The sequence below is a fragment of the Salvelinus fontinalis genome, chromosome 28 (assembly GCF_029448725.1).
Source record: "Salvelinus fontinalis isolate EN_2023a chromosome 28, ASM2944872v1, whole genome shotgun sequence".
Taxonomy (NCBI): Eukaryota; Metazoa; Chordata; class Actinopteri; order Salmoniformes; family Salmonidae; genus Salvelinus; species Salvelinus fontinalis.
The window spans coordinates 36,184,825-36,210,647 of record NC_074692.1 but is presented as its reverse complement, the minus strand read 5'-3'; the positions used below and the strand labels follow the sequence as shown (position 1 = coordinate 36,210,647).

The 25,823-nt window shown below is 43.0% G+C and overlaps 1 protein-coding gene across 1 annotated transcript in view; it reads right to left on the bottom strand.

The window, feature by feature from the left end:
* Positions 1 to 1,839: 1,839 nt before the first annotated feature.
* LOC129826652 (titin-like) overlaps positions 1,840 to 25,823 on the bottom strand; it is a 59,249-nt gene continuing 35,265 nt past the window's right edge. Inside the window, exons 13-16 of the mRNA XM_055887612.1 lie at positions 19,655 to 19,766; positions 16,865 to 19,560; positions 16,624 to 16,729; positions 1,840 to 10,980 (exon numbers count right to left, since the gene is read on the bottom strand). Coding sequence (XP_055743587.1) covers positions 3,583 to 10,980; positions 16,624 to 16,729; positions 16,865 to 19,560; positions 19,655 to 19,766 — 10,312 coding nt within the window. The 3' untranslated portion in view covers positions 1,840 to 3,582. The remainder of the gene's footprint in view (positions 10,981 to 16,623; positions 16,730 to 16,864; positions 19,561 to 19,654; positions 19,767 to 25,823) is intronic.

Genomic DNA, 25,823 nt, shown 5'->3' with positions numbered 1-25,823 from the left:
TGGGCGCGAATATTGGAAATTTAATCAAAGCCGATTGGAGGATAACTAGTTTATAACTAGTACAGAAGAATTTATAACTGACTTTTTCTGACATAGCTTAGGTACCGCAGATCCCCTTATTGTATGGGACACTTTTAAATGTGCCTTTAGAGGCCATGCAATTCAGTATTCATCTCTAAAGTAAAAGCAATTTACTTTTGGAGAATCTCTTATAAAATGGGTTAAAGTTATATAGTAACCCTATGTGTAAAATAGTAAATAATGGCTACTTGTCAGAAAGTTATGAATTGTCAAGAGGAGTAAAATAAGGTTGCCCACTATCGGCATATCTATTTATTATTGCCATCGAAATGTTAGCTGTTAAAATCAGATCCAACAATAATATTACGGGGTTAGAAATCCATGGTTTAAAAACAAAGTTGTCATAGTACGCTGATGATTCATGTTTTCTTTTAAATCCACAATTTGGATCCCTCCACAGCCTCATAGTTGTGGTCAGTAGTTGTAGTCAGTTGTTGTGGTCACTAGTGGTCAGTAGTGTTATGGTTGTGGTCAGTAGTTGTGGTCAGTAGCTATGTTGTGTTGTAATTGTGTTAGTAAAGGTTGTGTTAGTAATTGTGTTGTAATGGTCAGTAGTTCTGGTCAGTAGTTGGGTGGTTGTGTTCGGTAGTTGTGGTCAGTAGTTGTGGGGTTGTAGTCAGTAATTGTGGTCAGTAGTTATGTTTAATAGTTGTGTGGTTGTTGTCAGTAGTTGTGTGGTTCAGTAGTTGAGTGATCAATAGTTGTGTGGTTGTTTTAAGTGTCTAAACTACAGTTGTTGCGTGTCAAAACTGAAAGAAATGCGATGAGAAGTGATCAGGTGAGATATGAAGCAATTGAACGGAGACAGCTTTGCTCTATCCAGCCAGAGCAGTAGTATCAAAGTACAGCCACCCTTCTCTTTACAGACAGACAAACCAGCCTGTTGAGTTATTTAGAGCACGGGTCACGATCCAGAGAAGGAGTACGAAGCTAGTGATCATTAGAAATCTGCTCTGTATCATTCCAGGTCGTCCAAACCTGGGTAGCATTAGACATTTTAGGGCTCGCTGTTCAGTCCAAAACAGATTCACAGATCATGGGAATTTGTTGCCCATGAAGAAGTTGTCTCCCTCTGAGGCATGTGTCGCTAGGCAACAGTTGCCTTGGCAACCCAGCTCCCTCCATGGCTAAAGCCAGTGTGAGACACATGCTAACAAACATTTATGCTACGAAAGTAAATAAATACTGCACTTTGACCCACAAAAAGTATTTGCTAGATTCATGATAGTGTGTTAGACAAAGCAAGGAAAGTGAACTTCAATACATGATGTAGTTTTATTGGAATTTGTTTGTGAAGAATTGAATCTGCAAGCTTCTGACATGACTTACTGCATCTATAAAGAAAGCAGTTGATGGATTCCTAAAACAGCTTTCCCATTGATTACTTATTGGAAGTGATATCATAATGTGGCCTTTAAAATGCTGAAAAAAATCCCATGAAAGTGAATAAAGATTGTCAAAAAAAAGGCCAAAAATCTTAATAGTTTAAAACGTATAAAATATATATTTTTAAAGTTATATGTAAGGAACTCAATCCACACCAGTCTACACGTTTTTAAGTTTGAACAGCATTTCTAGATTAACTGGTGTAAGATAATAACAATAAGAAGTATGTTGAATATTTAAAGTGGGGACTCTTGCTTTGCAAGCCCCATTAATTATGAAAGTCGCTTCTTTTGTTGGAGCTCCCGCTCCCTGAAAGGTCTGTACATGGCCCTGTAACACAGCCAGAAAGGAAACCAAAAAAAACATAAAAAATAGGTAAAACAGTGAAAATCTTTATTTTCTACCAAAGATCATAACAAATCACATTGTCAGAGGAGAAAAGTTACCTAAGTTCATTCCACATAATGCAAGGAGAGGTTTGTCATAAAATACAACATTGCTAAATGAAAATGTTTGAGCAAGACAGGCTACTGCTGGCTATAGCTGGCTTGTGCCTTTGTGGGGGCACTGAAACACATAACAAAAGCATTGAAAGTCTGAAACAAGATATATCATATTATTATGATAACACACAAACGAAAACTCATAGTTTCTATCTATTTTCACATCTCTCACGAGAAAGAAACCCTCACAGTTTAACGTCATAGCTCAGTTTATAGATTTTATTATAAACCTTATTTTAAACTTTATTTTACAAACTCTTCTGTATGACCATATTTTTACTGTAATTAAAATTTGACTTACTGTATATCAAAACCTTAATGATAAATGTTAACATACAAGATGTGAAGATATACATACATGTATTGGTATATAAAATTATATTGCGTTAATACAGGAACAACATCCTTTTCAAATTACAAACTGAAATGGTATACCTCATCGGCTCAGTGAGGTAATATTTTAGTGTGTATTTAGTTGTTTTTTTACACTAAATATGTTCAAAGTGTACCAATTATTTCAATACACACAAAATGTAACACAATGTGTTGACATTAGACATTTCAAATGAAGAATTATGTTGAATAAAATGTGATTTTATATCCTGAGTTCTGTTGTAAACATTTGTATAATGGGTAAGCGTTCCAAATTTCCACAAGAAATGTCACTGAAATTTGTAGAAAAATTGAAAATAAACATAGCTTGCTTAAAAAAAAGATGAATAATCTTATAACAAAGGGGAGCTTTTCTATTGTTTTTGTGCATCTCTGAGCAATGTTCTTTCGATTGACATTTTTTTAATGTATTTGCACTATTGTAGATAGCAATATTTACTAAAATATTCCAGATTGAGCATGGAGCCTGGTGGCCCAAAATATTTTCTTAGTGACGATTAGTGCTAGTGTGTCCCAATCTAACTACATTTGTATTTAAAAATATATATTTATTTATTTACAGGCTTCTTGATTCTTATTAGAGGAGACACCATTTGGCATTCTGAAGTTAGGATAATTTTGAGCGAATAAATGTTGTTATAGCCGATCATGGATGCAGTATTTTGAGGGAATAAATGTCTTAGCAGATCATGGATGCAGTATTTTGAGGAAATAAATGTCTTAGCAGATCATGGATGCAGTATTTTGAGGGAATAAATGTTGTTATTGCCAATCATGGATGCAGTATTTTGAGGGAATAAATGTCTTAGCAGATCATGGATGCAGTATTTTGAGGGGAATAAATGTTGTTTTAGCAGATCATGGATGCAGTATTTTGAAGGAATAAATTTTGTTTTAGCCGATCATGTCCAAACCAAAGCCTATCAGACTGAAACTCATCGTGTTACCAGCCACTAAGGTCAAAAAACTGTTCACAGACTTGTAGTTAAATGTAAAATATATATACAATATGAAAAGATATCAAATATACTACATATCGACTTTCAGAAAAATTACATAAAAATGTTAAGTGATATATAGTTTTTTTCTATTTTTCTTTTTAGATAGATAGAATAGATAGATAGATAGAAGATAGAAGAAAACAATCTGGTCTAATAGGAAATATTCACTAAATAGATGCATTTTTTTAAACTGAACAAAAAAAAACTTTCTCCGCAGTCTAAGTTCTGCTGCGGCGCTTGGATCTGCGAACAGGTGTTGGTTCCATGCTTTTTCTCTTCCGGAGGTTTCTCTTTTCCACAGGGCTCTCTTCTTGCTCTTCATCTGATGAAAGCATGCCCACCTCAGGCTCGACCTTCTCAGGTGGAACTATTTTGGTGCGTTTTGTGGATGTACGCTGGGGTGTGGGTGTGGCCATGGGCGTGGCAGTTAACCTCAATCTCAGAACTCTCGTTACCACAGGCTGATTCTCCGTCTCCTCGACAACAGCAACTTCAGCCACCGGGGCCCCTTCCTCCTCTTTTTCCTCCTCCTCTACTATGCTCGCCTCTTCTGCCATTACATTTTCCTCCCCTTCTTCCACTGTGGGTTCATTTCCTGTTTCCTCCTCCTCTGCATCCTGTTCCTTATAATCCACAGAAGACTTGCTTCGTAAGGACTTTCGTTTGGGTGTGGCTGGTGCAACTGTTTTTGTCCTGCTCCTCGTTGCTCTAGTTTCCACAACTGGAGGAACTTCCACAACTTCCTCAAGGCTCTCTGCTACCACTTCCTCTTGGCTTGTTGTTGTTGTGGCATTCTCACCCTCTTCCTCAACAGCTTTGTCCTGGACTTTGTCTTCTACTTCCTCTGTCGTTTCTTCTGTTTTCTCTGCCTCTTCCGCTTCAACCGCTGGAGTTTCTCCCTTCTCTTCCTCTGAAGCATTACCAGCTACTTCATCTTGAGAAGCAGAAGTTACTGTTGCCTTGTCAGTATTTTTTTCCACATTGGTGGTGTCTCCTTCCTTCTTCTCTACCGCTTTAGCTGTTTCTTTATCAGCTACCTTTTCTTCTTCTGTTTCAGCAGTAAACTTTACTTCTTCCTTCCACTCTGTTTGCTCTGCCACATCCTCTGACTGCTGTGCGATGGCTTCTTCCTCATTCGTCTCTGAAGCAGCACTCTCTGCTGGCTCTTCAACCTTTTCCTCTCCCTCCTCCATCTTATTCTCCTCAACCACCATTTTCTCCTCCACTGCATTTTCCTCCTCTACATTTTCCTCCTCATTTTCCTCTTCTTCAGGTTCTTTGCGGGCTCGTTTGGATTTGCGTCTTGGTGTGGCAGGGGCAGATCTCCTTCCTCTCCTCAGAACTTTGACTTCCACTAATGGTGCCTCATCTTCCTCAGCTGCCACCTCCTTTTCCTCCGCAACTTCCGCCACATGTTCAACCACCTCCTCTACTTTTTCTTCCTCCTTCTCCTTTTCCTCGGCTTGCTTGCCTCTTGGTGTGAACCTACGTTTTGGAGGATTAACAGGAGTTATTTTTTCCCCTCGCCTCAGGACCCTTATTTCTACAACAGGGGTCTCTGCTTCTTCCTCAGGTTGAGAGGTCTTCGCTTCCTCAACTGGCTCTTCTACTGCAACACTTTCCATCACTGTTACCGCCACCTCCACTTTTTCAGCCTCCTCTACCACAGCCCCCGCAGTTGTTGCTTCTTCCACCTTTTCTTCTTCCTCAGTTGTTGCTTCTTCCACCTTTTCTTCTTCCTCAGTTGTTGCTTCTTCCACCTTTTCTTCTTCCTCAGTTCTTGCTTCTTCCACAGCTTTTGTTTCCTCTTCATCCTTTTCTTCTGCCTCCAATTCATTCACTTCCTCCACCTTTTCCTCCTCCACACTCTCCACTGTTGCAGCCGCAGCCTCCTCCACCTTTTCTTCCTTCACACTCTCCTCTGTTTCAGCCGTGGCCTCCTCCACCTTTTCTTCCTCCACACTCTCCACTGTTGCAGCCGCAGCCTCCTCCACCTTTTCTTCCTCCACACTCTCCACTGTTGCAACCGCAGCCTCCTCCACCTTTTCTTCCTCCACACTCTTCACTGTTGCAGCCGCATCGTCTACCTTTCCCTCCTCATTCTCCTCTTTCTCTTCTTCAGGTTCTTTGCGTGCTCGTTTGGATTTGCGTCCAGGTGTGGCAGGGGCAGGAGCAGGGACAGATTTATTTCCTTTTCTCGTAACTCTGGTTTCCACTAGTGGTGCTTCTTCATCCTCTGGCTCCTCCATGTTTTCCTCTTCCTGGACTTGTTTGCCTCTTTTTGTGGACTTAAGTTTTGGAGGAGAAACTTGAACACTTTTTCTTCCTCTCCTCAGGACTCTTGTTTCTACAACTGGAGCCACCTCTTCAGGTAGTGAGGTCTTCTCTTCTTCCTCAGTTGGTGAGGTCTTCTCTTCTTCCTCAGGTGGTGAGGTCTTCTCTTCTTCCTCAGGTGGTGAGGTCTTCTCTTCTTCCTCAGCAGGTTCCTCAACTGGCTTTCCTACCACTTCATCTGCAACACTTTCCACTGCTGTTACCTCCTCCACTTGTTCTGCCTCTTCACCTACATCTGCTAGTTTTTCTACATCCATTTCCCCAATTTCTTCCTCTTCTGCTTCCACCTCTTTCTTAACTTCCTCAACTCTTTCCTCTTCCTCAGTTGTTGCTTTTTCCACCTTTTCTTCCTCTGTGGGTTTTGCTTCTTCCACCACCTTTTCTTCTGCAACACGCTCCTCTTCTATTGGTGCAGTTTCAGCTTCAGCTTCCTTCCCTTCTTCAACCTTTTCAGGTAATTTTTCTTCTACCTTTTCTTCCACAGTAGCAGTCTTCTCTTCCTGAGTCGTTTGTCCCTCCACCACCTTTTGTTCAGCAACACTCTCCTCTTCCGCTGGTGCAGTTTCAGCTTCTGCTTTGTCCACTGTTTTTTCTTCCTCCAATTTTTCCTCCACAGCTTCCTGAACAGGTGCAACCACCTCCTCCACCTTTTGCTCATTTACAAATTCTGCCTCCACCTCCTCATCCTTCTCCTCCTCAGGTTGTTTGCGGGCTCTTGTGGATTTGCGTCCGTGTGTGGCAGGGACAGGAGCAGAAAATCTGCCTCCTCTCCTCAAAGCTCTGGTTTCCACTACTGGTTCCTTTTCTTCCACAGCTGGGTTTTTCTCCTCTGCTTGTTTGTCTCTTCTAGTGGACTTGCGCTTTGGAGTCGGAGTAGCTGGAATACTTTTTCTTCCTCTCCTCAAAACTCTTGTTTCTACAACTGGAGCATCCTCTTCCTCCTCTACTGGAGCTTGCTCTTCCGCCTCAGGTGGTGAAGTCTTCTTCTCTTCCTCAACTGGCTTTGCTCCCTCTTTCTCCTCCACTTTATCTGCCTCTTCTACCTCAGCAACTTCCTCAGCTAGTTTTTCTACAGCCAGTTCAATAACTGTTTCCTCTTTCTTCTCTTCTTCCTCTTCCTTTTCTTCCACTGTGGTTGTTGCTTCCTCCTCCATCCTTTCTTCCACACTAATAGTTTCCGCTGCAGCTCCCTCAATATTTTCTTCTTCCATTCTCTCCGCTTCCTTCTCTTCCTCTACCTTTCCGTCTTCCTCAGTTATGGCTTCCGCTGCCACCCTTTCTTCCCCCGCACTCTCCACTGTTGCAGCTTCCTCCACCATGTCCTCTTCATCCATTAGTGTGGCTTTCTCTTCTGCCCTTTCCTCCTCCACTGGTTTTACTTCCTCTTTTTCATCCAAAGATTCCCGAACAGATTCAGCGAACTCCTCCTCTTCAGGTTCTTTAGTGGCATGTGTGGATTTGCATCGAGGTGTGGCAGAGGCAGAAGCAGATTTCCTACCTCTCCTCAGAACTCTGGCTTCCACTACTGGAGCCTCTTCTTCGTCTTCCTCAGCTGCCTCTTTTTTCTCTGGCTCCTCCACATTCTCCTCTTCCTCATGCTGTTTGCCTCTTCTTTTGGACTTGCGCTTTGGAGTCAGAGTAGCTGGAATACTTTTTCTTCCTCTCCTCAAAACTCTTGTTTCTACAACTGGAGCCTCCTCTTCATCCGCAGGTGGCGAGATCTCCACTTCCACAGCAGGTTCCTCAACTTTGTCTTCATCAGTTCCTGCCACACCCTTCAGAGCCCCCCCCTCCGAGGCCACATTTTCAACCCCCACTTGTGGTTGCAAGATTTTTTTCAAGTCCACCAGCACCACAGTGACTTTCTGAAGCTTGAGTGTCTGTGTTGTAATAGCTTCTGCAATTCCCTTTTCTTCCTCTACCTTTCCCTCTTCCTGAATTGTTTCTCCCTCCACCACTTTTTCTTTTGCAACACTCTCCTCTTCCAATGGTACAGTTTCAGCTGCAGCTTCAGTTTCCGCTTCCTTCTCTTCCTCCACCTTTCCCTCCTCCTCAGTTATTGGTTCCTCTGCCACCCTTTCTTCCCCCACACTCTTCGCTGTTGCAGCTGCTGCTTCATCCACTACTTCCAAAGCTTCCTGAATAGGTTCAGCCACCGCCTCCATCTTTTCCTCCTCTACCTTTTCCACCTCCAACTCTTCTTCCTTCTCCTCCTTTTCCTCCTTTTTTTTGCGGGCGTCTGTGGATTTGCATCTGGGTGTGGCAGGAGCAGGGGCAAGAGCAGAAAATCTGCCTCCGTTATCCGTCTTCAGAACTATGGTTTCCACTACTGGTGCATCTTCTTCCTCAGCTGGCTCTTCCTCCACATCTTTCTCTTCCTCAGGTTGTTTGCCTCTTCGTGTGTACTTGCGTTTTGGAGGCGTTACTGGAATGCTTTTTCTTCCTCTCCTCAGGAATCTTGTTTCTACAACTGGAATCTCTTCTTCATCCTCAGGTAGTGAGGTCTTCTCTTCTTCCTCAGCAGGTTCCTCAACAGGCTTTTTCATCACTTCATCTGCAACACTTTCCACTGCTGTTACCAACTCCACGTTTTCTGCCTCTTCACATAGATCTGCTCGTTTTTCTACAGTCATTTCAACAATTGCTTCCTTTTCTGTTTCCTCCTCCACATTTTCTTTCACTGGTGCAGTTTCAGCTGCAGCTTCCGCAACGTCTTCTTCCACTATCTCAGTTTCTTTCTCTTCCTCCACCTTTTCCTCTTCCAGAGTTGTTCCTTCTCCCTCCACTGATTTTACTTCTTCCACCTTTTCTTCTGCAACACTCTCCTCTTCCACTGGTGCAGTTTCAGCTGCAGCTTCCTCAACCTTCTCCTCTTCCACTATCTCCGCTTCCTTCTCTTCCTCCACCTTTTCCTCCATTGCTTCTGGTGCAGGTTCAGCCATTGCCTCCACATCCTCCTTTTCCTCAGGATGCTTGCTGGCTCGTGTGGATTTGCGTATAGGTGTAGCAAGGGCAGTTGTAGGGGCAGATCTCCTTCCTTTCCTGAGAACTCTGGCTTCCACTACGAGTGCCTCTTCTTCCTCCTCAGTTGCCTCTTCCTCTTCTGGCTCTTCCAGCTTCTCCACTTCCTCAGGCTGTTTACCTTTTCTTCTCGACTTGTTTTTTGGAGGAGAAACTGAAACACTTTTTCCTCCACTCCTCAGAACTCTTGCTTCTACAACTGGAGCTTGTTCTTCCTCATCTACCTCTTCCTCCTCAGGTGCTGAGGTCTTCTCCTCTTCCTCAACTGTTTTTTCTACTTCGTCATCTGTAGCACTTTCCACAACTGCAGCCTCTTCTTCCACAGCTGGCTTTACTTCCTCCTCAGCTTGTTTGCCTCTTCGTGTGTACTTGCGTTTTGGAGGCATTACTGGAATGCTTTTTCTTCCTCTCCTCAGGACTCTTGTTTCTACAACTGGAGCCACCTCTTCCTCCTCAGGTGGTGAGGTCTTCTCTTCTTCCTCAGGTGGTGAGGTCTTCTCTTCTTCCTCAGGTGGTGAGGTCTTCTCTTCTTCCTCGGGTGGTGAGGTCTTCTCTTCTTCCTCAGCAGGTTCCTCAACTGGCTTTTCTACCACTTCATCTGCAACACTTTCAACTGCTGTTACCACCTCTGCTTTAACTGCCTCTTCACCTACATCTGCTCGTTGTTCTACATTCATTTCAACAATTTCTTCCTCTTCTGCTTCCACCTCTTTCTTATCTTCCTCAACTCTCTCCTCTTCCTCAGTTGTTGCTTTTTCTACCTTTTCTTCCTCTGTGGGGTTTGCTTCCTCCTCCACCTTTTGTTCAGCAACACTCTCCTCTTCCGCTGGTGCAGTTTCAGCTTCTGCTTCGTCCACTGCTTTTTCTTCCTCCAATTTTTCCTCCACAGCTTCCTGAACAGGTGCAACCACCTCCTCCACCTTTTGCTCATTTACAAATTCTGCCTCCACCTCCTCTTCCTTCTCCTCCTCGGGTTGTTTGCGGGCTCTTATGGATTTGCGTCCGTATGTGGCAGGGGCAGGAGCAGAAAATCTGCCTCTGCTTCCTCTCCTCATAACTCTGGCTTCCACTACTGGTTCCTTTTCTTCCACAGCTGGCTCTTTCTCCTCCTCTCTTCTAGTGGACTTGTGCTTTGCAGTCAGAGTAGCTGGAATACTTTTTCTTCCTCTCCTCAAAACTCTTGTTTCTACAACTGGAGCATCCTCTTCCTCCTCTACTGGAGCTTGCTCTTCCTCCTCGAGTGAAGTCTTCTCTTCCTCAACTGGCTTTGCTCCCTCTTTCTCCTCCACTTTATCTGCCTCTTCTACCTCAGCAACTTCCTCAGATAGTTTTTCTACAGCTAGTTCAATAACTGTTTCCTCTTTCTTCTCTTCTTCCACTTTTTCCTCTTCCTTTTCGTCCTCTGTGGTTGCTACATCCTCCTCCATCTTTTCTTCCACACTAATAGTTTCCACTACAGCTCCCTCAATATTTTCTTCTTCCACTCTCTCCGCTTCCTTGTCTTCCTCTACTTTTTCCTCTTCCTCAGTTATGGCTTCCGCTGCCACCCTTTCTTCCTCCACACTCTCCACTGTTGCAGCTTCGTCCACCATGTCATCTTTATCCATCAGTGTGGCTTTCTCCTCTGCCTTTTCCTCCTGCACTGGATTTACTTCCTCTTTTTCATCCACAGCTTCCCGAACAGATTCAGCCAACTCCTCCTCTTCAGGTTCTTTAGTGGCATGTGTGGATTTGCGTCTAGGTGTGCCAGGAGTAGAAGCAGCTTCCCTTCCTCTCCTCAGATCTCTGGCTTCCTCATGCTGTTTGCCTCTTCTTTTGGACTTGCGTTTTGGAGTCGGGGTAAATGGAACACTTTTTCTTCCTCTACTCAAGACTCGTGTTTCTACAACTGGAGCATCCTCTTCATTCTCAGGTGGCGAGATCTCCACTTCCACAGCAGGTTCCTCAACTGCTGGCTGCTCCTCTTCCACTGACTCCTCAGCCTCAACAGGTTTTGTGATACGAGTGGATCTTGGTCTGCCTGTTTCTTTGTTGTTCTCTCCTTTGTCTTCATTGGTTCTTGCCACCTCCTTTGGAGCCTTCTCCTCCATCTCTGAGGCCACATGTTCTACCTCCACTTGTGTTTGCAAGGTTTTCTTCAGGTCCACCAGCAACACAGTGGCTTTCTGAAGCTTGAGTGTCTGTGTTGCAACAGTCTCTCCAATCTCCACTCCAAGCGCAGCTTCTACTGCTGTGTCCGCCGTGGCTGTGTGAACAACATCCTGTCAATGATTGAAAAAAGAAAAGAGTGTGTTACTTAATTCTTATGGCTAAAGGGGCAGTATTGAGCAGCTTGGATGAAAAGGTGCCCATTGTAAATGGCCAGCTCCTCAGTCTCAGTTGCTAATATATGCATATTATTATTAGTATTGGATAGGAAACACTCTAAAGTTTCTAAAACTGTTTGAATTATGTCTGTGAGATAACCAGAAATCATATTGGTAGGCAAAATCCTGAGTTGAAATCAAACCAGGAAGTGAGAAATCTGAGCTTTGTATGTATTCACCAGAGTCCCGAATGAAATCCAATTGAGATATTAATGATGTTGCACTGCCCAGGGGTTCCACTAGATGTCAACCGTCAATGGAAATTATAATGGGACTTCTATGATGTTGTGGGAGTGAATGATAGCAGAATCAGTCAGGTGTCCATCAAGCAGCCATTTTCTGATCATGCTTTTTCATCATGGAAGTCAGCTATGTTCCAGTGGTCATGCAGACAAGAAAGAATACTCAGGTTGGAACTTTATTGAAGCTATATGTTAAAAACATCCTAATGATTGATTCAGTACTTAGTTTGAAATGTTTCTTCGACCGGTAATATCACATTTTGAAGTTTTTGTCCGATATAAAGCTGACCAGAATTAGCTTTTGGACATGTTACCAATATTTACCGCTAACAATTGGACATAAATAACGGATTTTTTCAAACAAAACAAACATTTATTGTGGACCTGGGATTCCTGGTGTGCTTTCTGATGTAGATCATCAAAGGTAAGGGAATATTTATCTATTTTTTTCTTGTTTATAGTGACGCCATCTTTGCAGCTGTGGTATTTTACTTTTGAGCGCCGTCTCAGATTATAGCGTGCATTTCTTTTTCCGTAAAGTTTTTTTGAAATCTGACACAGCGGTTGCATTAATGAGAGATAAATCTATAATTCAATGTGTATAACTTATATTATCATCTATATTTATGATGAGTATTTCTGTTGAAACGATGGGCTATGCAAAGTCACTTGATGTTTTTGCAACTAGTGAATCTAGTCGCCTCAATGTAAACTCAGATTTTTTGATATAAATATGAATTTAATCAAACAAAACATGCATGTATTGTGTAACATGAAGTCCTATGAGTGTCATCTGATGAAAATAATCTCTATTCTGGTTTTTGTGACGCTATCTTTAGCTGGAAAAAATGGCTATGCTTATTGTGGTTTGTGGTGACCTAACATAATCGTTTGTAGTGCTTTCGCTGAAAAGCCTATTTGAAATCGGACACTTTGGTGGGATTAACAACAAGATTACCTTTAAAATGATATAAAACACATGAATGTCTGGGGAATTTTAATTATGAGATTTCTGCTTTTTGAATTTGGCGCCCTGCACTTCGACTGGCTGTTGTCATATCGGTCCCGTTACCGGGACTGCAGCCATAATTAAGACTCTTCACTCCTGGACACTTGAAAAACAAAGATGAATAGTTTACCAATAATATGAATCACATACATTAGGGATGTGACAAATGAGCCATTTTTTTTTACGTTTAATAAGATAACTTTTATTTGATTGTTTTTCCCGAAAAATCCATGCGTATTCACAAAACAGATGGTCTACATCGCGCTTTCCATGGATAGATTACATTTGTGACCCGATTCAGTATGTCGCAAGTCACGACTTCACAGGAGAGCTGTTTGAAAGTGATTTTTATTTTATTCATATCAAATTTTTGGCAGAAATTCCTTCTGGAACATGTGAACTTCCTTGTGCCTTAATATCAAACTTGTATGCCATCTGTAAATACAAATAAAATCGTTAAATTACGAGCCTAGTTGGCCACAGAAAAAGAGAGCAACCTTCCGGCTAGCCATCATTGGCTGAGATAATGAGTGGGCTGGCCATGCCGAGAGATGAGTTTGGATTGGTCTTCCATATAGCACGCGTCTGTCTATTGGAGCTGGTCAGTATGTTTAGGTACTCATGTCGAACGCAGCTTCTTTTTTTTTTTTGTATCGCGTAGTAAAACTGCATAAACCTAATGTCAAGTTAAAGTGTACTGTTAGCTAACTAACGTTAGCTCGATGTCTCGCTAGCTAACGTTATGTGTATGCTCTCCACTTTCTGGAGGACCGAGTTTTGAAATCAGTGGAATTTTAGTATGATAGTTAAGGAGATGGATTAAACACCAGTCTGGATTACATCGTGAAACTAAGGCAACCATGCATGGCATCAGACAGGAGACGTGTCCAACCATGATGTATACTGGTAAGATTACATGTTTCTAATGTTGACAGAAAGTGGTTTCATTTCAAGTGTACTGTTAGCTAGCTAACGTTAGCTAGCTGGGTCGCTAGCTAATGTTATGTGCATGATCATATTCTTCGTATCTCAGACACATTTGCTTGACTAGTTATAGCCGTAGAACCTGGTTGATAAGCTACCTGCAGATTCATGCAAGGTAGTAACGTCATGACTTGTGATTGTGGTCCATTGTTTAACTAGCTAGCTAGCTACATGTCTTAACAAACGACTCCACTCTAATTTTGACAAAGTATTTTCATTTCAAGTTAGTGTACTGTTAGCTAGCTAACGTTAGCTGGCTGAACAAACCTTGCACAAAGTATCAAAATACTAAAATACTACTTAAACAGGACTCTTAAAGAATTTTATTTAAATGTTCATTTGATTTTTTGATCAAATAAATAAATAATGAAATGTTAATTATATAAAGCAGCCCGTGAAATCATATGCCAGAGAGTAGCCACAATCGGCCCGAGCTCCAAGTGATACATTTATGCCAGATAACACCGGAATCGGCCCGAGCCCAGCTGGACCCTATGTCAGAGAGGTGTTTTTGGAACCACATCATGTCTATAGTCCTGCTAATAGCCCTTGTGAAAACATGTTTTCAAAAGGCCTCCAGGGCCGACAGAAGTTCCTTACTATCCCCCCCTTCCACTTGCCTCTTCCATTCATTCCCATAGTAATTTGTTATGGTTTGCAGTGCAAATGAGGCCATAAACTGGGTCAAGACGCCGGCAGATTAAGTAGACCTTTATGTAGTAAAAAAGGTTAAATAAAAATCAATAAATAAGACCTACAACACTTTTAACAGCAGATTATTCAACACCAGTGAGACTCATGTCGCCTACGGTAGGCAGTATATCTAAAAAATATTTGTTTCAACTCTACATGTAGGTGTCCTTATTTAAACCCGATCGAACTTGTTGCAACTAAAATGTAGTTGAAATAATCATCTGCATGTTTGCGTGGCATGGATTGTGACTCCATTTCGCTCCTCACCCTCTTCAACTCCGTCAATGCCGCCTGACTTTCCAATGAAGTGGCTCTCCGCCAATAATTACATTTAGATGATTGGAGGATTCTAAATTAATATCTAAGGGGCATTTTTCGTTAGGGCAAATCTGATCTCTGAGAACATCTAAGGGGCTTTTATATAATTATAATGCAGGGTTAATAATAATAATAATAATAATAATCGCTTTGTTTAAAAAATAATGATATTGGAGATGATTTCATTTCAAATAACCGAAGGTGAGCGATTGCAATCTGAATAAAGGGAAAAGGCAATTTTTGAACATGTGGTGAGTAATCCTTACTCATTTGTAAATAAAGCCTGTTTGTTATTTAGAATTATTTATTTCTGTTTTTAAAAGGGAGAGAAACCAAAAGCCCACCGTGCCTATTTTTTGTAAAAATGTCAATCCACGTGTCAAGTAATATTCCCCCATTGTATTACCCAAGTTCTCGCTTAAATCCAGGACCACCGACAGTTTATGTTGTTCTTGCCTGATGCAGAACTCTAGTGCCAGAGGGAGACTCTCAGACTGAAAACGTATCCATTAATTGCCACAGTTCAGACTGCCGATAGATCAGCATTCGAACTCCCCCTTGTGATAGTGTGGTGCAATGACAGAATGCCACCACCTACCACTAACAGTCGCAGCATAAACTCGTACTTTTAAAGGAAGAATCACTGTACATTTTCCCTGACACCCAAAAGTACTTGTTACACTTTGAAAGATGATGATGATCGGGACAAGTTAGTTGTTGTTTTGAGATGACTGCACTGTGATTCGAATTTTGTGAGGAAAAATATTATATTGTTTATCGGTTAGGGATTTTGTCTTAACTTCTTATGGCTGCAGGGGCAGTATTGAGTAGCTTGGATGAAAAGGTGCCCAGAGTAAACTGCCTGCTCCTCAGTCCCAGTTGCTATTATATGCATATTATTAGTCTATTTGAATAGAAAACACTCTGAAGTTTCTAAAACTGTTTGAATGATGTTTGTGAGTATAACAGAACTCATATGGCAGGCAAAAACCTGAGCTAAAATCCAACCAGGAAGTGGGAAATCTGAGGTTTGTAGGTTTTATCGAATACACAGTGGGATATGGGTCATTTTGCACTTCCTACGGCTTCCACTAGATGTCAACAGTCTTTAGAACCTTGTCTGATGCTTCTACTGTAAAGTGGGGCCGAAGGAGAAGGGATTGAGTAAGGTCTATCATGAGCTGAACATGCGCTGACCATGCGTGTTCATGTGAGAGCGAGCTATGTTCTATCGCACTTCTGAAGGCAAAGGAATTCTCCGGTTCGAACATTATTGAAGATTTATGTTAAAAACATCCTAAAGATTGATTCAGTACATCGTTTGATATGTTTCTACTGACTGTTACGGAACTTTTTGACATTTTGTCTGCTTTTAGTGAACGCGCTTCATGACTTTGGATTTGTTTACCAGACGCACTAGCAAAAGTAGCTATTTGGACATATATGATGGACATTACCGAACAAATCAAACATGTATTGTGGAACTGGGATTCCTGTGAGTGCATTATGATGAAGATCATCAAAGGTAAGTGAATATTTATAATGTTATTTCTGACTTCTGTTGACTGCACAATATGGCGTATGTATGGCTTGATTGGGCTCTGAGCGCCGACCTCAGATTATTGCATGGTTTTTGCTTTTCCGTAAAGCTTTTTTGAAATCTGACACAGAGGTTGTATTAAGGAGAAGTGGATCTAAAATTCCATGTATAACACTTGATCTTTGATTAACGTTTATTATGAGTATTTCTGGAAATTGATGTGGCTCTCTGCAAAATCACCGGATGTTTTTGGAACTACTGAACATAACGCGTCAATGTAAACTCAGATTTTTTTATATAAATATGAACTTTACCGAACAAAACATACATGTATTGTGTAACATGAAGTCCTATGAGTGTCATCTGATGAAGATCATCAAAGGTTAGTGATTCATTTTATCTCTATTTCTGCTTTTTGTGACTCCTGTCTTAGGCTGGAAAAATGGCTGTGTTTCTGTGATTTGGCGGTGACCTAACATAATCGTTTGTGGTGCTTTCGCTGTAAAGCCTTTTTGAAATCGGACACTGTGGTGGGATTAACAAGATTACCTTTAAAATGGTATTAAATAGTTGTGTGTTTGAGGAATTTTAATTATGAGATTTCTGTTGTTTGAATTTGGCGCCCTACACTTTCACTGGCTGTTGTCATTTCGATCCCGTTAACGCGATTGCAGCCCTAAGAAGTTCAGTAAGGATCCCAATTTCGTTGAAACGTTTGAACGTTTAAACGTTCACACCCATAGTATACATACCTCAGCTAACTCCTCTTTGTCTGATTCAGCAACAGCAGCATCTCCTTCTTTATTCTCTTGCTGATGCTCTGCCATTGGCTTCTCTTTGGGAGTCTCCACCTCGATCCTATACCACACAGAAATATATCCTCAACCTTAAACCATACAGACATGCCAAAGTGAATTACCTTAAATTAGACAATAGCTATTTAACTGAAATAGCTATGAACAGAAAAAAAGCAATATTCCCATTCTCTGTTACCTGATGACTTTCTCTGATTTGTGTTCCTCAGGCTGCTTCTCTGACTCCTCGACAACAGCAACCTCAGTCACCGGGAAGCCTTCCTCTTTTTCTTTTTCCTCCTCCTCTACTACACTCGCCTCTTCTGCCTCTACATTATCCCCCCCTTCTTCCACTGTGGGTTCATTTCTTGTTTCCTCCTCCTCTGCATCTTGTTCCTTATAATCCACAAAGGACTTGCTTCGTAAGGACTTTCGTTTGGGTGTGGCTGCTGCGACTGTTTTTGTCCTGCTCCTCTTAGCTCTAGTTTCCTCAACTGGAGGAACTTCCACAACCTCCTCAATGCTTTCTGCTTCCACTTCCTCTTCCTCCTGGTTTGTTGTTGTGGCTTTCTCTTCCTCAACAGCTTTTTCCTGGGCTTTGTCATCTACTTCCTCCTCTGTTTCATCTGGTTTTTCTGCCTCTTCCGCTTCAACAACAGTTGGTGTGGATTTGCGTCTAGGTGTAGCAGGGGCAGGAGGAGAGGCAGATGTCCTTTCGCTCCTCAGAACTACTGGTGCCAGTTCTTCTTCTTCCCCACCTGCCTCTTCCTCTTCAGGTGGTGAGATCTTCTCCTTTCCCTCAGCAGATTTCTCAACTGCTGGCCGCTCCTCGTTCACTGTCTCCTCCTCAGCCTCAACAGGTTTTGTGAGATGAGTGGATCTTGGTCGTCCTCTTCTTTTCTTTTCCTCCTTAGAGGGTTCTTTGGCTGTTTCTTCTTTGTTCTCTTCTTCGTCTTCATCGGTTCCTGACACCTCGTTTGGAGCCTCCTCCTCCATCTCTGAGGCCACAGGTTTTTTCAAGTCCACCAGCACTGCAGTGGCTTTTTGAAGCTTGAGTGTCTGTGTTGTAATAGTTTCTGCAATCTCCTTTTCTTCCTCTACCTTTTCCTCTTCCTGAATTGTTTCTCCCTCCAGCACCTTTTCTTCTGCAACACTCTCCTCTGCCACTGGTACAGTTTCAGCTGCAGCTTCAGTTTCCTCTTCCTCCACCTTTTCCTCTTCCTCAGTTCTTGCTTCCTCTGCCCCCTTTTCCTTCCCCACATTCTCCAATGTTGCAGCTGCTGCTTCATCCACTGCTTTCTCTTTCTCTACATTTTCTTCCAAAGCTTCCTGAACAGGTTTAGCCAACTCCCCTTCCTTCTCCTCTTCTTCCTCAGGTTCTTTGCAGGCTTGTGTGGATTTGCGTCTGGGATTGGCAGGAGCAAGAGCAGCAAATCTGCCCCTATCTCTCTTCAGATCTATGGTTTCCACTACCGGTGCATCTTCCTCTTCCTCAGCTGGCTCTTCCTCCCCTTCCTTGGGTTGTTTGCCTCTTCGTGTGTACTTGCGTTTTGGAGTCGGGGTAGCTGGAATACTTTTTCTTCCTCTCCTCAGGACTCTTGTTTCTACCACTGGACCTGCCTCTTCCTCTTCAGGTGGTGAGATCTTCTCTTTTCCCTCAGCAGGTTTCTCAACTGCTGGCTGCTCCTCGTTCACTGTCTCCTCCTCAGCCTCAACAGGTGTTCTGAGATGAGTGGATCTTGGTCGTCCTCTTCTTTTCTTTTCCTCCTTAGAGGGTTCTTTGGCTGTTTCTTCTTTGATCTCTTCTTCGTCTTCATCGGTTCCTGACACCTCGTTTGGAGCCTCCTCCTCCATCTCTGAGGCCACAGTTTTTTTCAAGTCCACCAGCACTGCAGTGGCTTTCTGAAGCTTGAGTGTCTGTGTTGTAATAGTTTCTGCAATCTCCTTTTCTTCCTCTACCTTTTCCTCTTCCTGAATTGTTTCTCCCTCCACCACCTTTTCTTCTGCAACACTCTCCTCTTCCACTGGTACAGTTTCAGCTGCAGCTTCAGTTTCCGCTTCCTTCTCTTCCTCCACCTTTTCCTCTTCCTCAGTTCTTGCTTCCTCTGCCCCCTTTTCCTTCCCCACACTCTCCAATGTTGCAGCTGCTGCTTCATCCACTGCTTTCTCTTTCTCTACATTTTCTTCCAAAGCTTCCTGAACAGGTTTAGCCAACTCCCCTTCCTTCTCCTCCTCTTCCTCAGGTTCTTTGCAGGCTTGTGTGGATTTGCGTCTGGGATTGGCAGGAGCAAGAGCAGAAAATCTGCCCCTATCTCTCTTCAGAACTATGGTTTCCACTACCGGTGCAGCTTCATCTTCCTCAGCTGGCTCTTCCTCCCCTTCCTTCTCTTCTTTGGGTTGTTTGCCTCTTCGTGTGTACTTGCGTTTTGGAGTCGGGGTAGCTGGAATACTTTTTCTTCCTCTCCTCAGGACTCTTGTTTCTACCACTGGAACTGCCTCTTCCTCTTCAGGTGGTGAGATCTTCTCCTTTCCCTCAGCAGATTTCTCAACTGCTGGCTGCTCCTCGTTCACTGTCTCCTCCTCAGCCTCAACAGGTGTTCTGAGATGAGTGGATCTTGGTCGTCCTCTTCTTTTCTTTTCCTCCTTAGAGGGTTCTTTGGCTGTTACTTTTTCGTCTTCATCGGTTCCTGACACCTCCTTTGGAGCCTCTTCTTCCACCTCTATCTCTGATGCCACATTTTCTACCTCCACTTGTGGTTGCAAGGTTTTCTTCAGGTCCACTAGTACCACAATGGCCTTCTGAAGCTTGAGTGTCTGTGTTGTAACGGTCTCTGCAATCTCCTCTCTAAGCTCAGGCTCTACTGCTGTGTCCTCTGTGGCTGTGTGAACAACATCCTGTCAATTATTGGAAAAAGAAAAAGATAGTGTGTCACTTAAGACTCCTTACTCCTGGACACTTGTTTACGAATCGTATGAATCACATTTTTACCTCAGCTAAGTCCTTTTTGTCAGATTCAGCAACAACTTCTTTATTCTCTTGCTGATGCTCTGCCACTGGCTTCTCTTTGGGAGTCTCCACCTCGGTTTCAATATCCTCAATCCTAAACCATACAGATATGCCAAAGTGAAAGACCTTAGTTTAGGCAATAGTTACAGTACCTTCAGAAAGTATTCACACCCCTTGACTTTTCCAACATGTTGATGTGTTACAGACTCAATTTAAATTTGGTAACACTAACCTAACTGACTGTCACACCCTGATCTGTTTCACCTGTCTTTGTGATTGTCTCCACCCCCTCCATGTGTCACTCATCTTCCCCATTATCCCCTGTGTATTCATACCTGTGTTCTCTGTTTGTCTGGTGCCAGTTCGTCTTGTTTGTCAACCCAACCAGCATTTTTGTGTGAGCTCTTGCTTTTCCCCGATCTCTTATCTCATCCTCCTGGTTTTTGACCATTGCCTGTCCTGACCCTGTACCCGCCTGCCCTGACCCTGCCTGCCTGCCGTCCTGTACCTTTGCCCCACCTCTGGATTACCGATCGCTGCCTGACCTGATCCTGCCTGCCGTCCTGTTCCTTTGCCCCTGTTGCTGTAATAAACATTGTTACTTCGACACGGTCTGCATCTGGGTCTTACCTTGATTCCTGATACTGACATAGTGAAAAGAAGGAAGCAGGTACAGAATAAAAATATTCTGTTTGCAACAAGGCACTAAAGTAATACTTTAAAAAATGTGGCAAAGCAATTCACTTTTTGTCCTCAACACAAAGTGTTATGTTTGGGGCAAATCAAATACAACATATTACTACCACTCCATATTTTCAAGCAAAGTGGTGGCTGAATCATGTTATGGGTATGCTTATAGTTGTTAAGAACTGGGGAGTTTTTCAGGATAAAATTTTTTTTTTTTTTATTTATTTATTTATTTAACCTTTATTTAACCAGGTAGGCAAATTGAGAACACGTTCTCATTTACAATTGCGACCTGGCCAAGATAAAGCAAAGCAGTTCGACACATACAACAACACATAGTTACACAGAGTAAAAACAAACATATAGTCAATAATACAGTGAAAAAAAATAAGTCTATATACAATGTGAGCAAGTGAGGTGAGATAAGGGAGGTGAAGGCAAACAGATATATGTATAAATAAATAAAATATAAAAAGGCCATGGAGGCGAAGTGAGTACAACACAGCAAGTAAAATAAAAACTAAAAAACACTGGAATGGTTGGTTTGCATTGGAAGAAAGTGCAAAGTAGAGACAGAAATAATGGGGTGCAAAGGAGCAAAATAAATTAATAAATAAATACAGTAGGTAAAGAGGTAGTTGTTTGGGCTAAATTGTAGATGGGTTATGTACAGGTGCAGTAATCTATGAGCTGCTCTGACAGCTGGTGCTTAAAGCTAGTGAGGGAGATAGGTGTTTCCAGTTTCAGAGATTTTTGTAGTTCGTTCCAGTCATTGGCAGCAGAGAACTGGAAGGAGAGGCGTCCAAAGGAAGAATTGGTTTTGGGGGTGACTAGAGAGATATACCTGCTGGAGCGCGTGCTACAGGTAGGTGCTGCTATGGTGACCAGCGAGCTGAGATAAGGGGGGACTTTACCTAGCAGGGTCTTGTAGATGACCTGGAACCAGTGGGTTTGGCGACGAGTATGAAGCGAGGGCCAGCCAACGAGAGTGTACAGGTCGCAGTGGTGGGTAGTATATGGGGCTTTGGTGACAAAACGGATGGCACTGTGATAGACTGCATCCAATTTATTGAGTAGGGTTTTGGAGGCTATTTTGTAAATGACATCACCGAAGTCGAGGATTGGTAGGATGGTCAGTTTTACAAGGGTATGTTTGGCAGCATGAGTAAAGGATGCTTTGTTGCGGAATAGGAAGCCAATTCTAGATTTGACTTTGGATTGGAGATGTTTGATGTGGGTCTGGAAGGAGAGTTTACAGTCTAACCAGACACCTAGTTATTTGTAGTTGTCCACATATTCTAAGTCAGAGCCGTCCAAAGTAGTGATGTTGGACAGGCGGGCAGGAGCAGGCAGCGATCGGTTGAAGAGCATGCATTTGGTTTTACTTGTATTTAAGAGCAGTTGGAGGCCACGGAAGGAGAGTTGTATGGCATTGAAGCTCGCCTGGAGGGTTGTTAACACAGTGTCAAAAGAAGGGCCAGAAGTATACAGAATAGTGTCGTCTGCGTAGAGGTGGATCAGAGAATCACCAGCAGCAAGAGCGACATCATTGATGTAAACAGAGAAGAGAGTCGGTCCAAGAATTGAACCCTGTGGCACCCCCATAGAGACTGCCAGAGGCCCGGACAACAGACCCTCCGATTTGACACACTGAACTCTATCAGAGAAGTAGTTGGTGAACCAGGCGAGGCAATCATTAGAGAAACCAAGGCTGTCGAGTCTGCCAATGAGGATGTGGTGATTGACAGAGTCAAAAGCCTTGGCCAGGTCAATGAATACGGCTGCACAGTATTGTTTCCTATCGATGGCGGTTACGATATCGTTTATGACCTTGAGCGTGGCTGAGGTGCACCCATGACCAGCTCTGAAACCAGATTGCATAGCGGAGAAGGTGTGGTGTGATTCGAAATGGTCGGTAATCTGTTTGTTGACTTGGCTTTCGAAGACCTTAGAAAGGCAGGGTAGGATAGATATAGGTCTGTAGCAGTTAGGGTCAAGGGTGTCCCCCCCTTTGAAGAGGGGGATAACCGCAGCTGCTTTCCAATCTCTGGGGATCTCAGACGACACGAAAGAGAGGTTGAAGAGGCTAGTAATAGGGGTGGCAACAATTTCAGCAGATAGTTTTAGAAAGAAAGGGTCCAGATTATCTAGCCCGGCTGATTTGTAAGGGTCCAGATTTTGCAGCTCATTAAGAACATCAGCTGACTGTATTTGGGAGAAAGAGAAATGGGGAAGGCTTGGGCGAGTAGCAGAGGGGAGGGCAGTGCTGTTGTCCGGGGTAGGGGTAGCCAGGTGGAAAGCATGGCCAGCCGTAGAAAAATGCTTATTGAAATTCTCAATTATAGTGGATTTGTCGGTGGTGACAGTGTTTCCTATCTTCAGAGCGGTTGGAAGCTGGGAGGAGGTGTTCTTATTCTCCATGGACTTTACGGTGTCCCAGAACTTTTTTGAATTTGTGTTGCAGGAAGCAAATTTCTGCTTGAAAAAGCTAGCCTTGGCTGTTCTAACTGCCTGTGTATATTGGTTTCTGGCTTCCCTGAAAAGTTGCATATCACGGGGGCTGTTCGATGCTAATGCAGAACGCCATAGGATGTTTTTCTGATGGTTAAGGGCAGTCAGGTCAGGAGAGAACCAAGGGCTATATCTGTTCCTGGTTCTAAATTTCTTGAATGGGGCATGCTTATTCAAGATGGTGAGGAAGGCATTTTTAAAAAATGACCAGGCATCCTCTACTGACGGGATGAGATCAATATCCTTCCAGGATATCCCGGCCAGGTCGATTAGGAAGGCCTGCTCGCTGAAGTGTTTCAGGGAGCGTTTGACAGTGATGAGTGGAGGTCGTTTGACCGCTGACCCATTACGGATGCAGGCAATGAGGCAGTGATCGCTGAGATCTTGGTTGAAAACAGCAGAGGTGTATTTGGAGGGCAAGTTTGTTAGGATGATATCTATGAGGGTACCCGTGTTTACGGAATTGGGGTGGTACCTGGTAGGTTCATTGATAATTTGTGTGAGATTGAGGGCATCAAGCTTAGATTGTAGGGTGGCTGGGGTGTTGAGCATGTTCAAATTTAGGTCGCCTAGCAGCACGAGCTCTGAAGATAGATGGGGGGCAATCAGTTCACATATAGTGTCCAGAGCACAGCTGGGGGCAGAGGGTGGTCTATAGCAGGCGGCAACGGTGAGAGACTTGTTTTTAGAGAGGTGGATTTTTAAAAGTAGAAGTTCAAATTGTTTGGGAACAGACCTGGATAGTATAACAGAACTCTGCAGGCAGTCTTTGCAGTAGATTGCAACACCGCCCCCTTTGGCCGTTCTATCTTGTCTGAAAATATTGTAATTGGGGATAAAAATGTCTGAATTTTTGGTGGTCTTTCTAAGCCAGGATTCAGACACGGCTAAAACATCCGGGTTGGTAGAGTGTGCTAAAGCAGTGAACAAAACAAACTTAGGGAGGAGGCTTCTAATGTTAACATGCATGAAGCCAAGGCTATTACGGTTACAGAAGTCATCAAAAGAGAGCGCCTGGGGAATAGGAGTGGAGCCAGGTACTGCAGGGCCTGGATTCACCTCTACATCACCAGAGGAACAGAGGAGAAGTAGGATAATGGTACGGCTAAAAGCTATGAGAATTGGTCGCCTAGAGCTACTAGAGCAGAGAGTAAAAGGAAGTTTCTGGGGGCGATAAAATAGTTTAAAGGAATAATGTACAGACAAAGGTATGGTAGGATGTGAATACAGTGGAGGTAAACCTAGGTATTGAGTGATGATGAGAGAGATCTTGTCTCTAGAAACATCATTGAAACCAGGTGATGTCATCGCATATGTGGGTGGTGGAACTGAGAGGTTGGATATGGTATAGAGAGCAGGGCTAGAATCTCTACAGTGAAATAAGCCAATAAACACTAACCAGAACAGCAATGGACAAGGCATATTTACATTAAGGAGAGGCATGCTTAATCGAGTGATCAGTAAGGGTCCAGTGAGTAGAGGTTGGTTGGGGTCGTGGCGATCCAGACAGCTGGCCGGGTATATGGCTATCGGTAGCAGCATAGGATGGAGGTCTGTTTGTAGATACCTCGTGCGTTTCCGTCGGTAGGTTCCGTGTAGTGGGGTTTTGTTCAGATAGCAGCCGATATGACAGCTAACGATTAGCGGGCCTCAGGTGAGCGTTCAGGTAACGTCGGGACGGATTTGCCGGTTGGATAAATCCCTCGGGCAGATAACGTCGGCAGTCAGTCGTGAAGGCCCGGTGGGGTTCCGTATCTGCAGCAGCAACAAAAGAAACGGGTCCGGATGGTGATGGAACTCCTCAGCTGGCTAGCTCCAGCATGATTTGAGTTTGCTCCGGGGTCGACGTAAGCCAATAGTCACACGGTATGCAGCTAGCTAGCTGCGAAATCAAGGTGCAAGTGTCCAGAGCCTGCGGTTGGAATCCGGGGAAACTGAGAGAAAAAAAGTCCCGGAATGCTCCGGTCCGAGTCGCGTTGCACAAAAGTGCCGGTAGATTATCGAGCTAAAGGAATAGCTGATGACCGCAAAACGTGGGCAGCTGAAACACCAACGCTAGCTAGCAAACCGGCTAATTTCGGGGCAGCTACAGATTAGCTTCTGGCTAGCTATCGGAGTAGCTTCTGGTTAGCTTTCAGGCTAGCTTCTGAATTAGCCCCTGGCTATCTTCCACGATGGATTTTCAGAATGAGGTAAATAATACTTATTGTAATTGGTGAAGCGGGTTGCAGGAAAGCTTTTGCAGGAAAGCTTTTGTAGTTGAGTTCTTGGATAATAAAATAAATAAAAGATATGTGAAGAAAAGGTGTAAATATATATATATACAGGACACGACAAGACAATACGGAAAAGACATCTGAACTGCTAAGCCACCTTGGATGAAGGGAATGGGACTAAGCACAGGCAAAATCCTAGAGGAAAACCTGGTTTAGTCTACTTTCCCCCAGATACTGGGAGATTAATTCAGCAGGACAATAATCTAAAACACAAGGCAAAATCTACAATGGAGTTGCTTACTAAGAAAAGGTGTATGTTCTTGAGTGGCCGAGTTACATTTTTGACTTAAATCTGCTTGAAAAAATATAGCAAGAATTGAAAACGGTTGTCTAGCCATAATCAATACCAATTTGACAGAGCTTGAAGAATTTTTAAAAGCACAATGTGCAAATTTTGTGAATCCAGGTGTGCAAAGCTCTCAGAGACTTACCCAGAAAAAGTCTCACAGCTGTAATCACTGCCAAAGGTGATTCCAACATGTATTGACTCAGGGGTGTAAATACTTATATAAATTAGATATTTATGTATTTAATTTTCAATAAATGTCTAAAAACATCTATTCACTTTGTCATTATGGGGTATTATGTGTAGATGGGTAAGAAAAAATATATATTTAATCAATTTTGTATCTAGGCTGTAACACAAGAACATGTAGAACAAGTCAGCAGGTATGAAT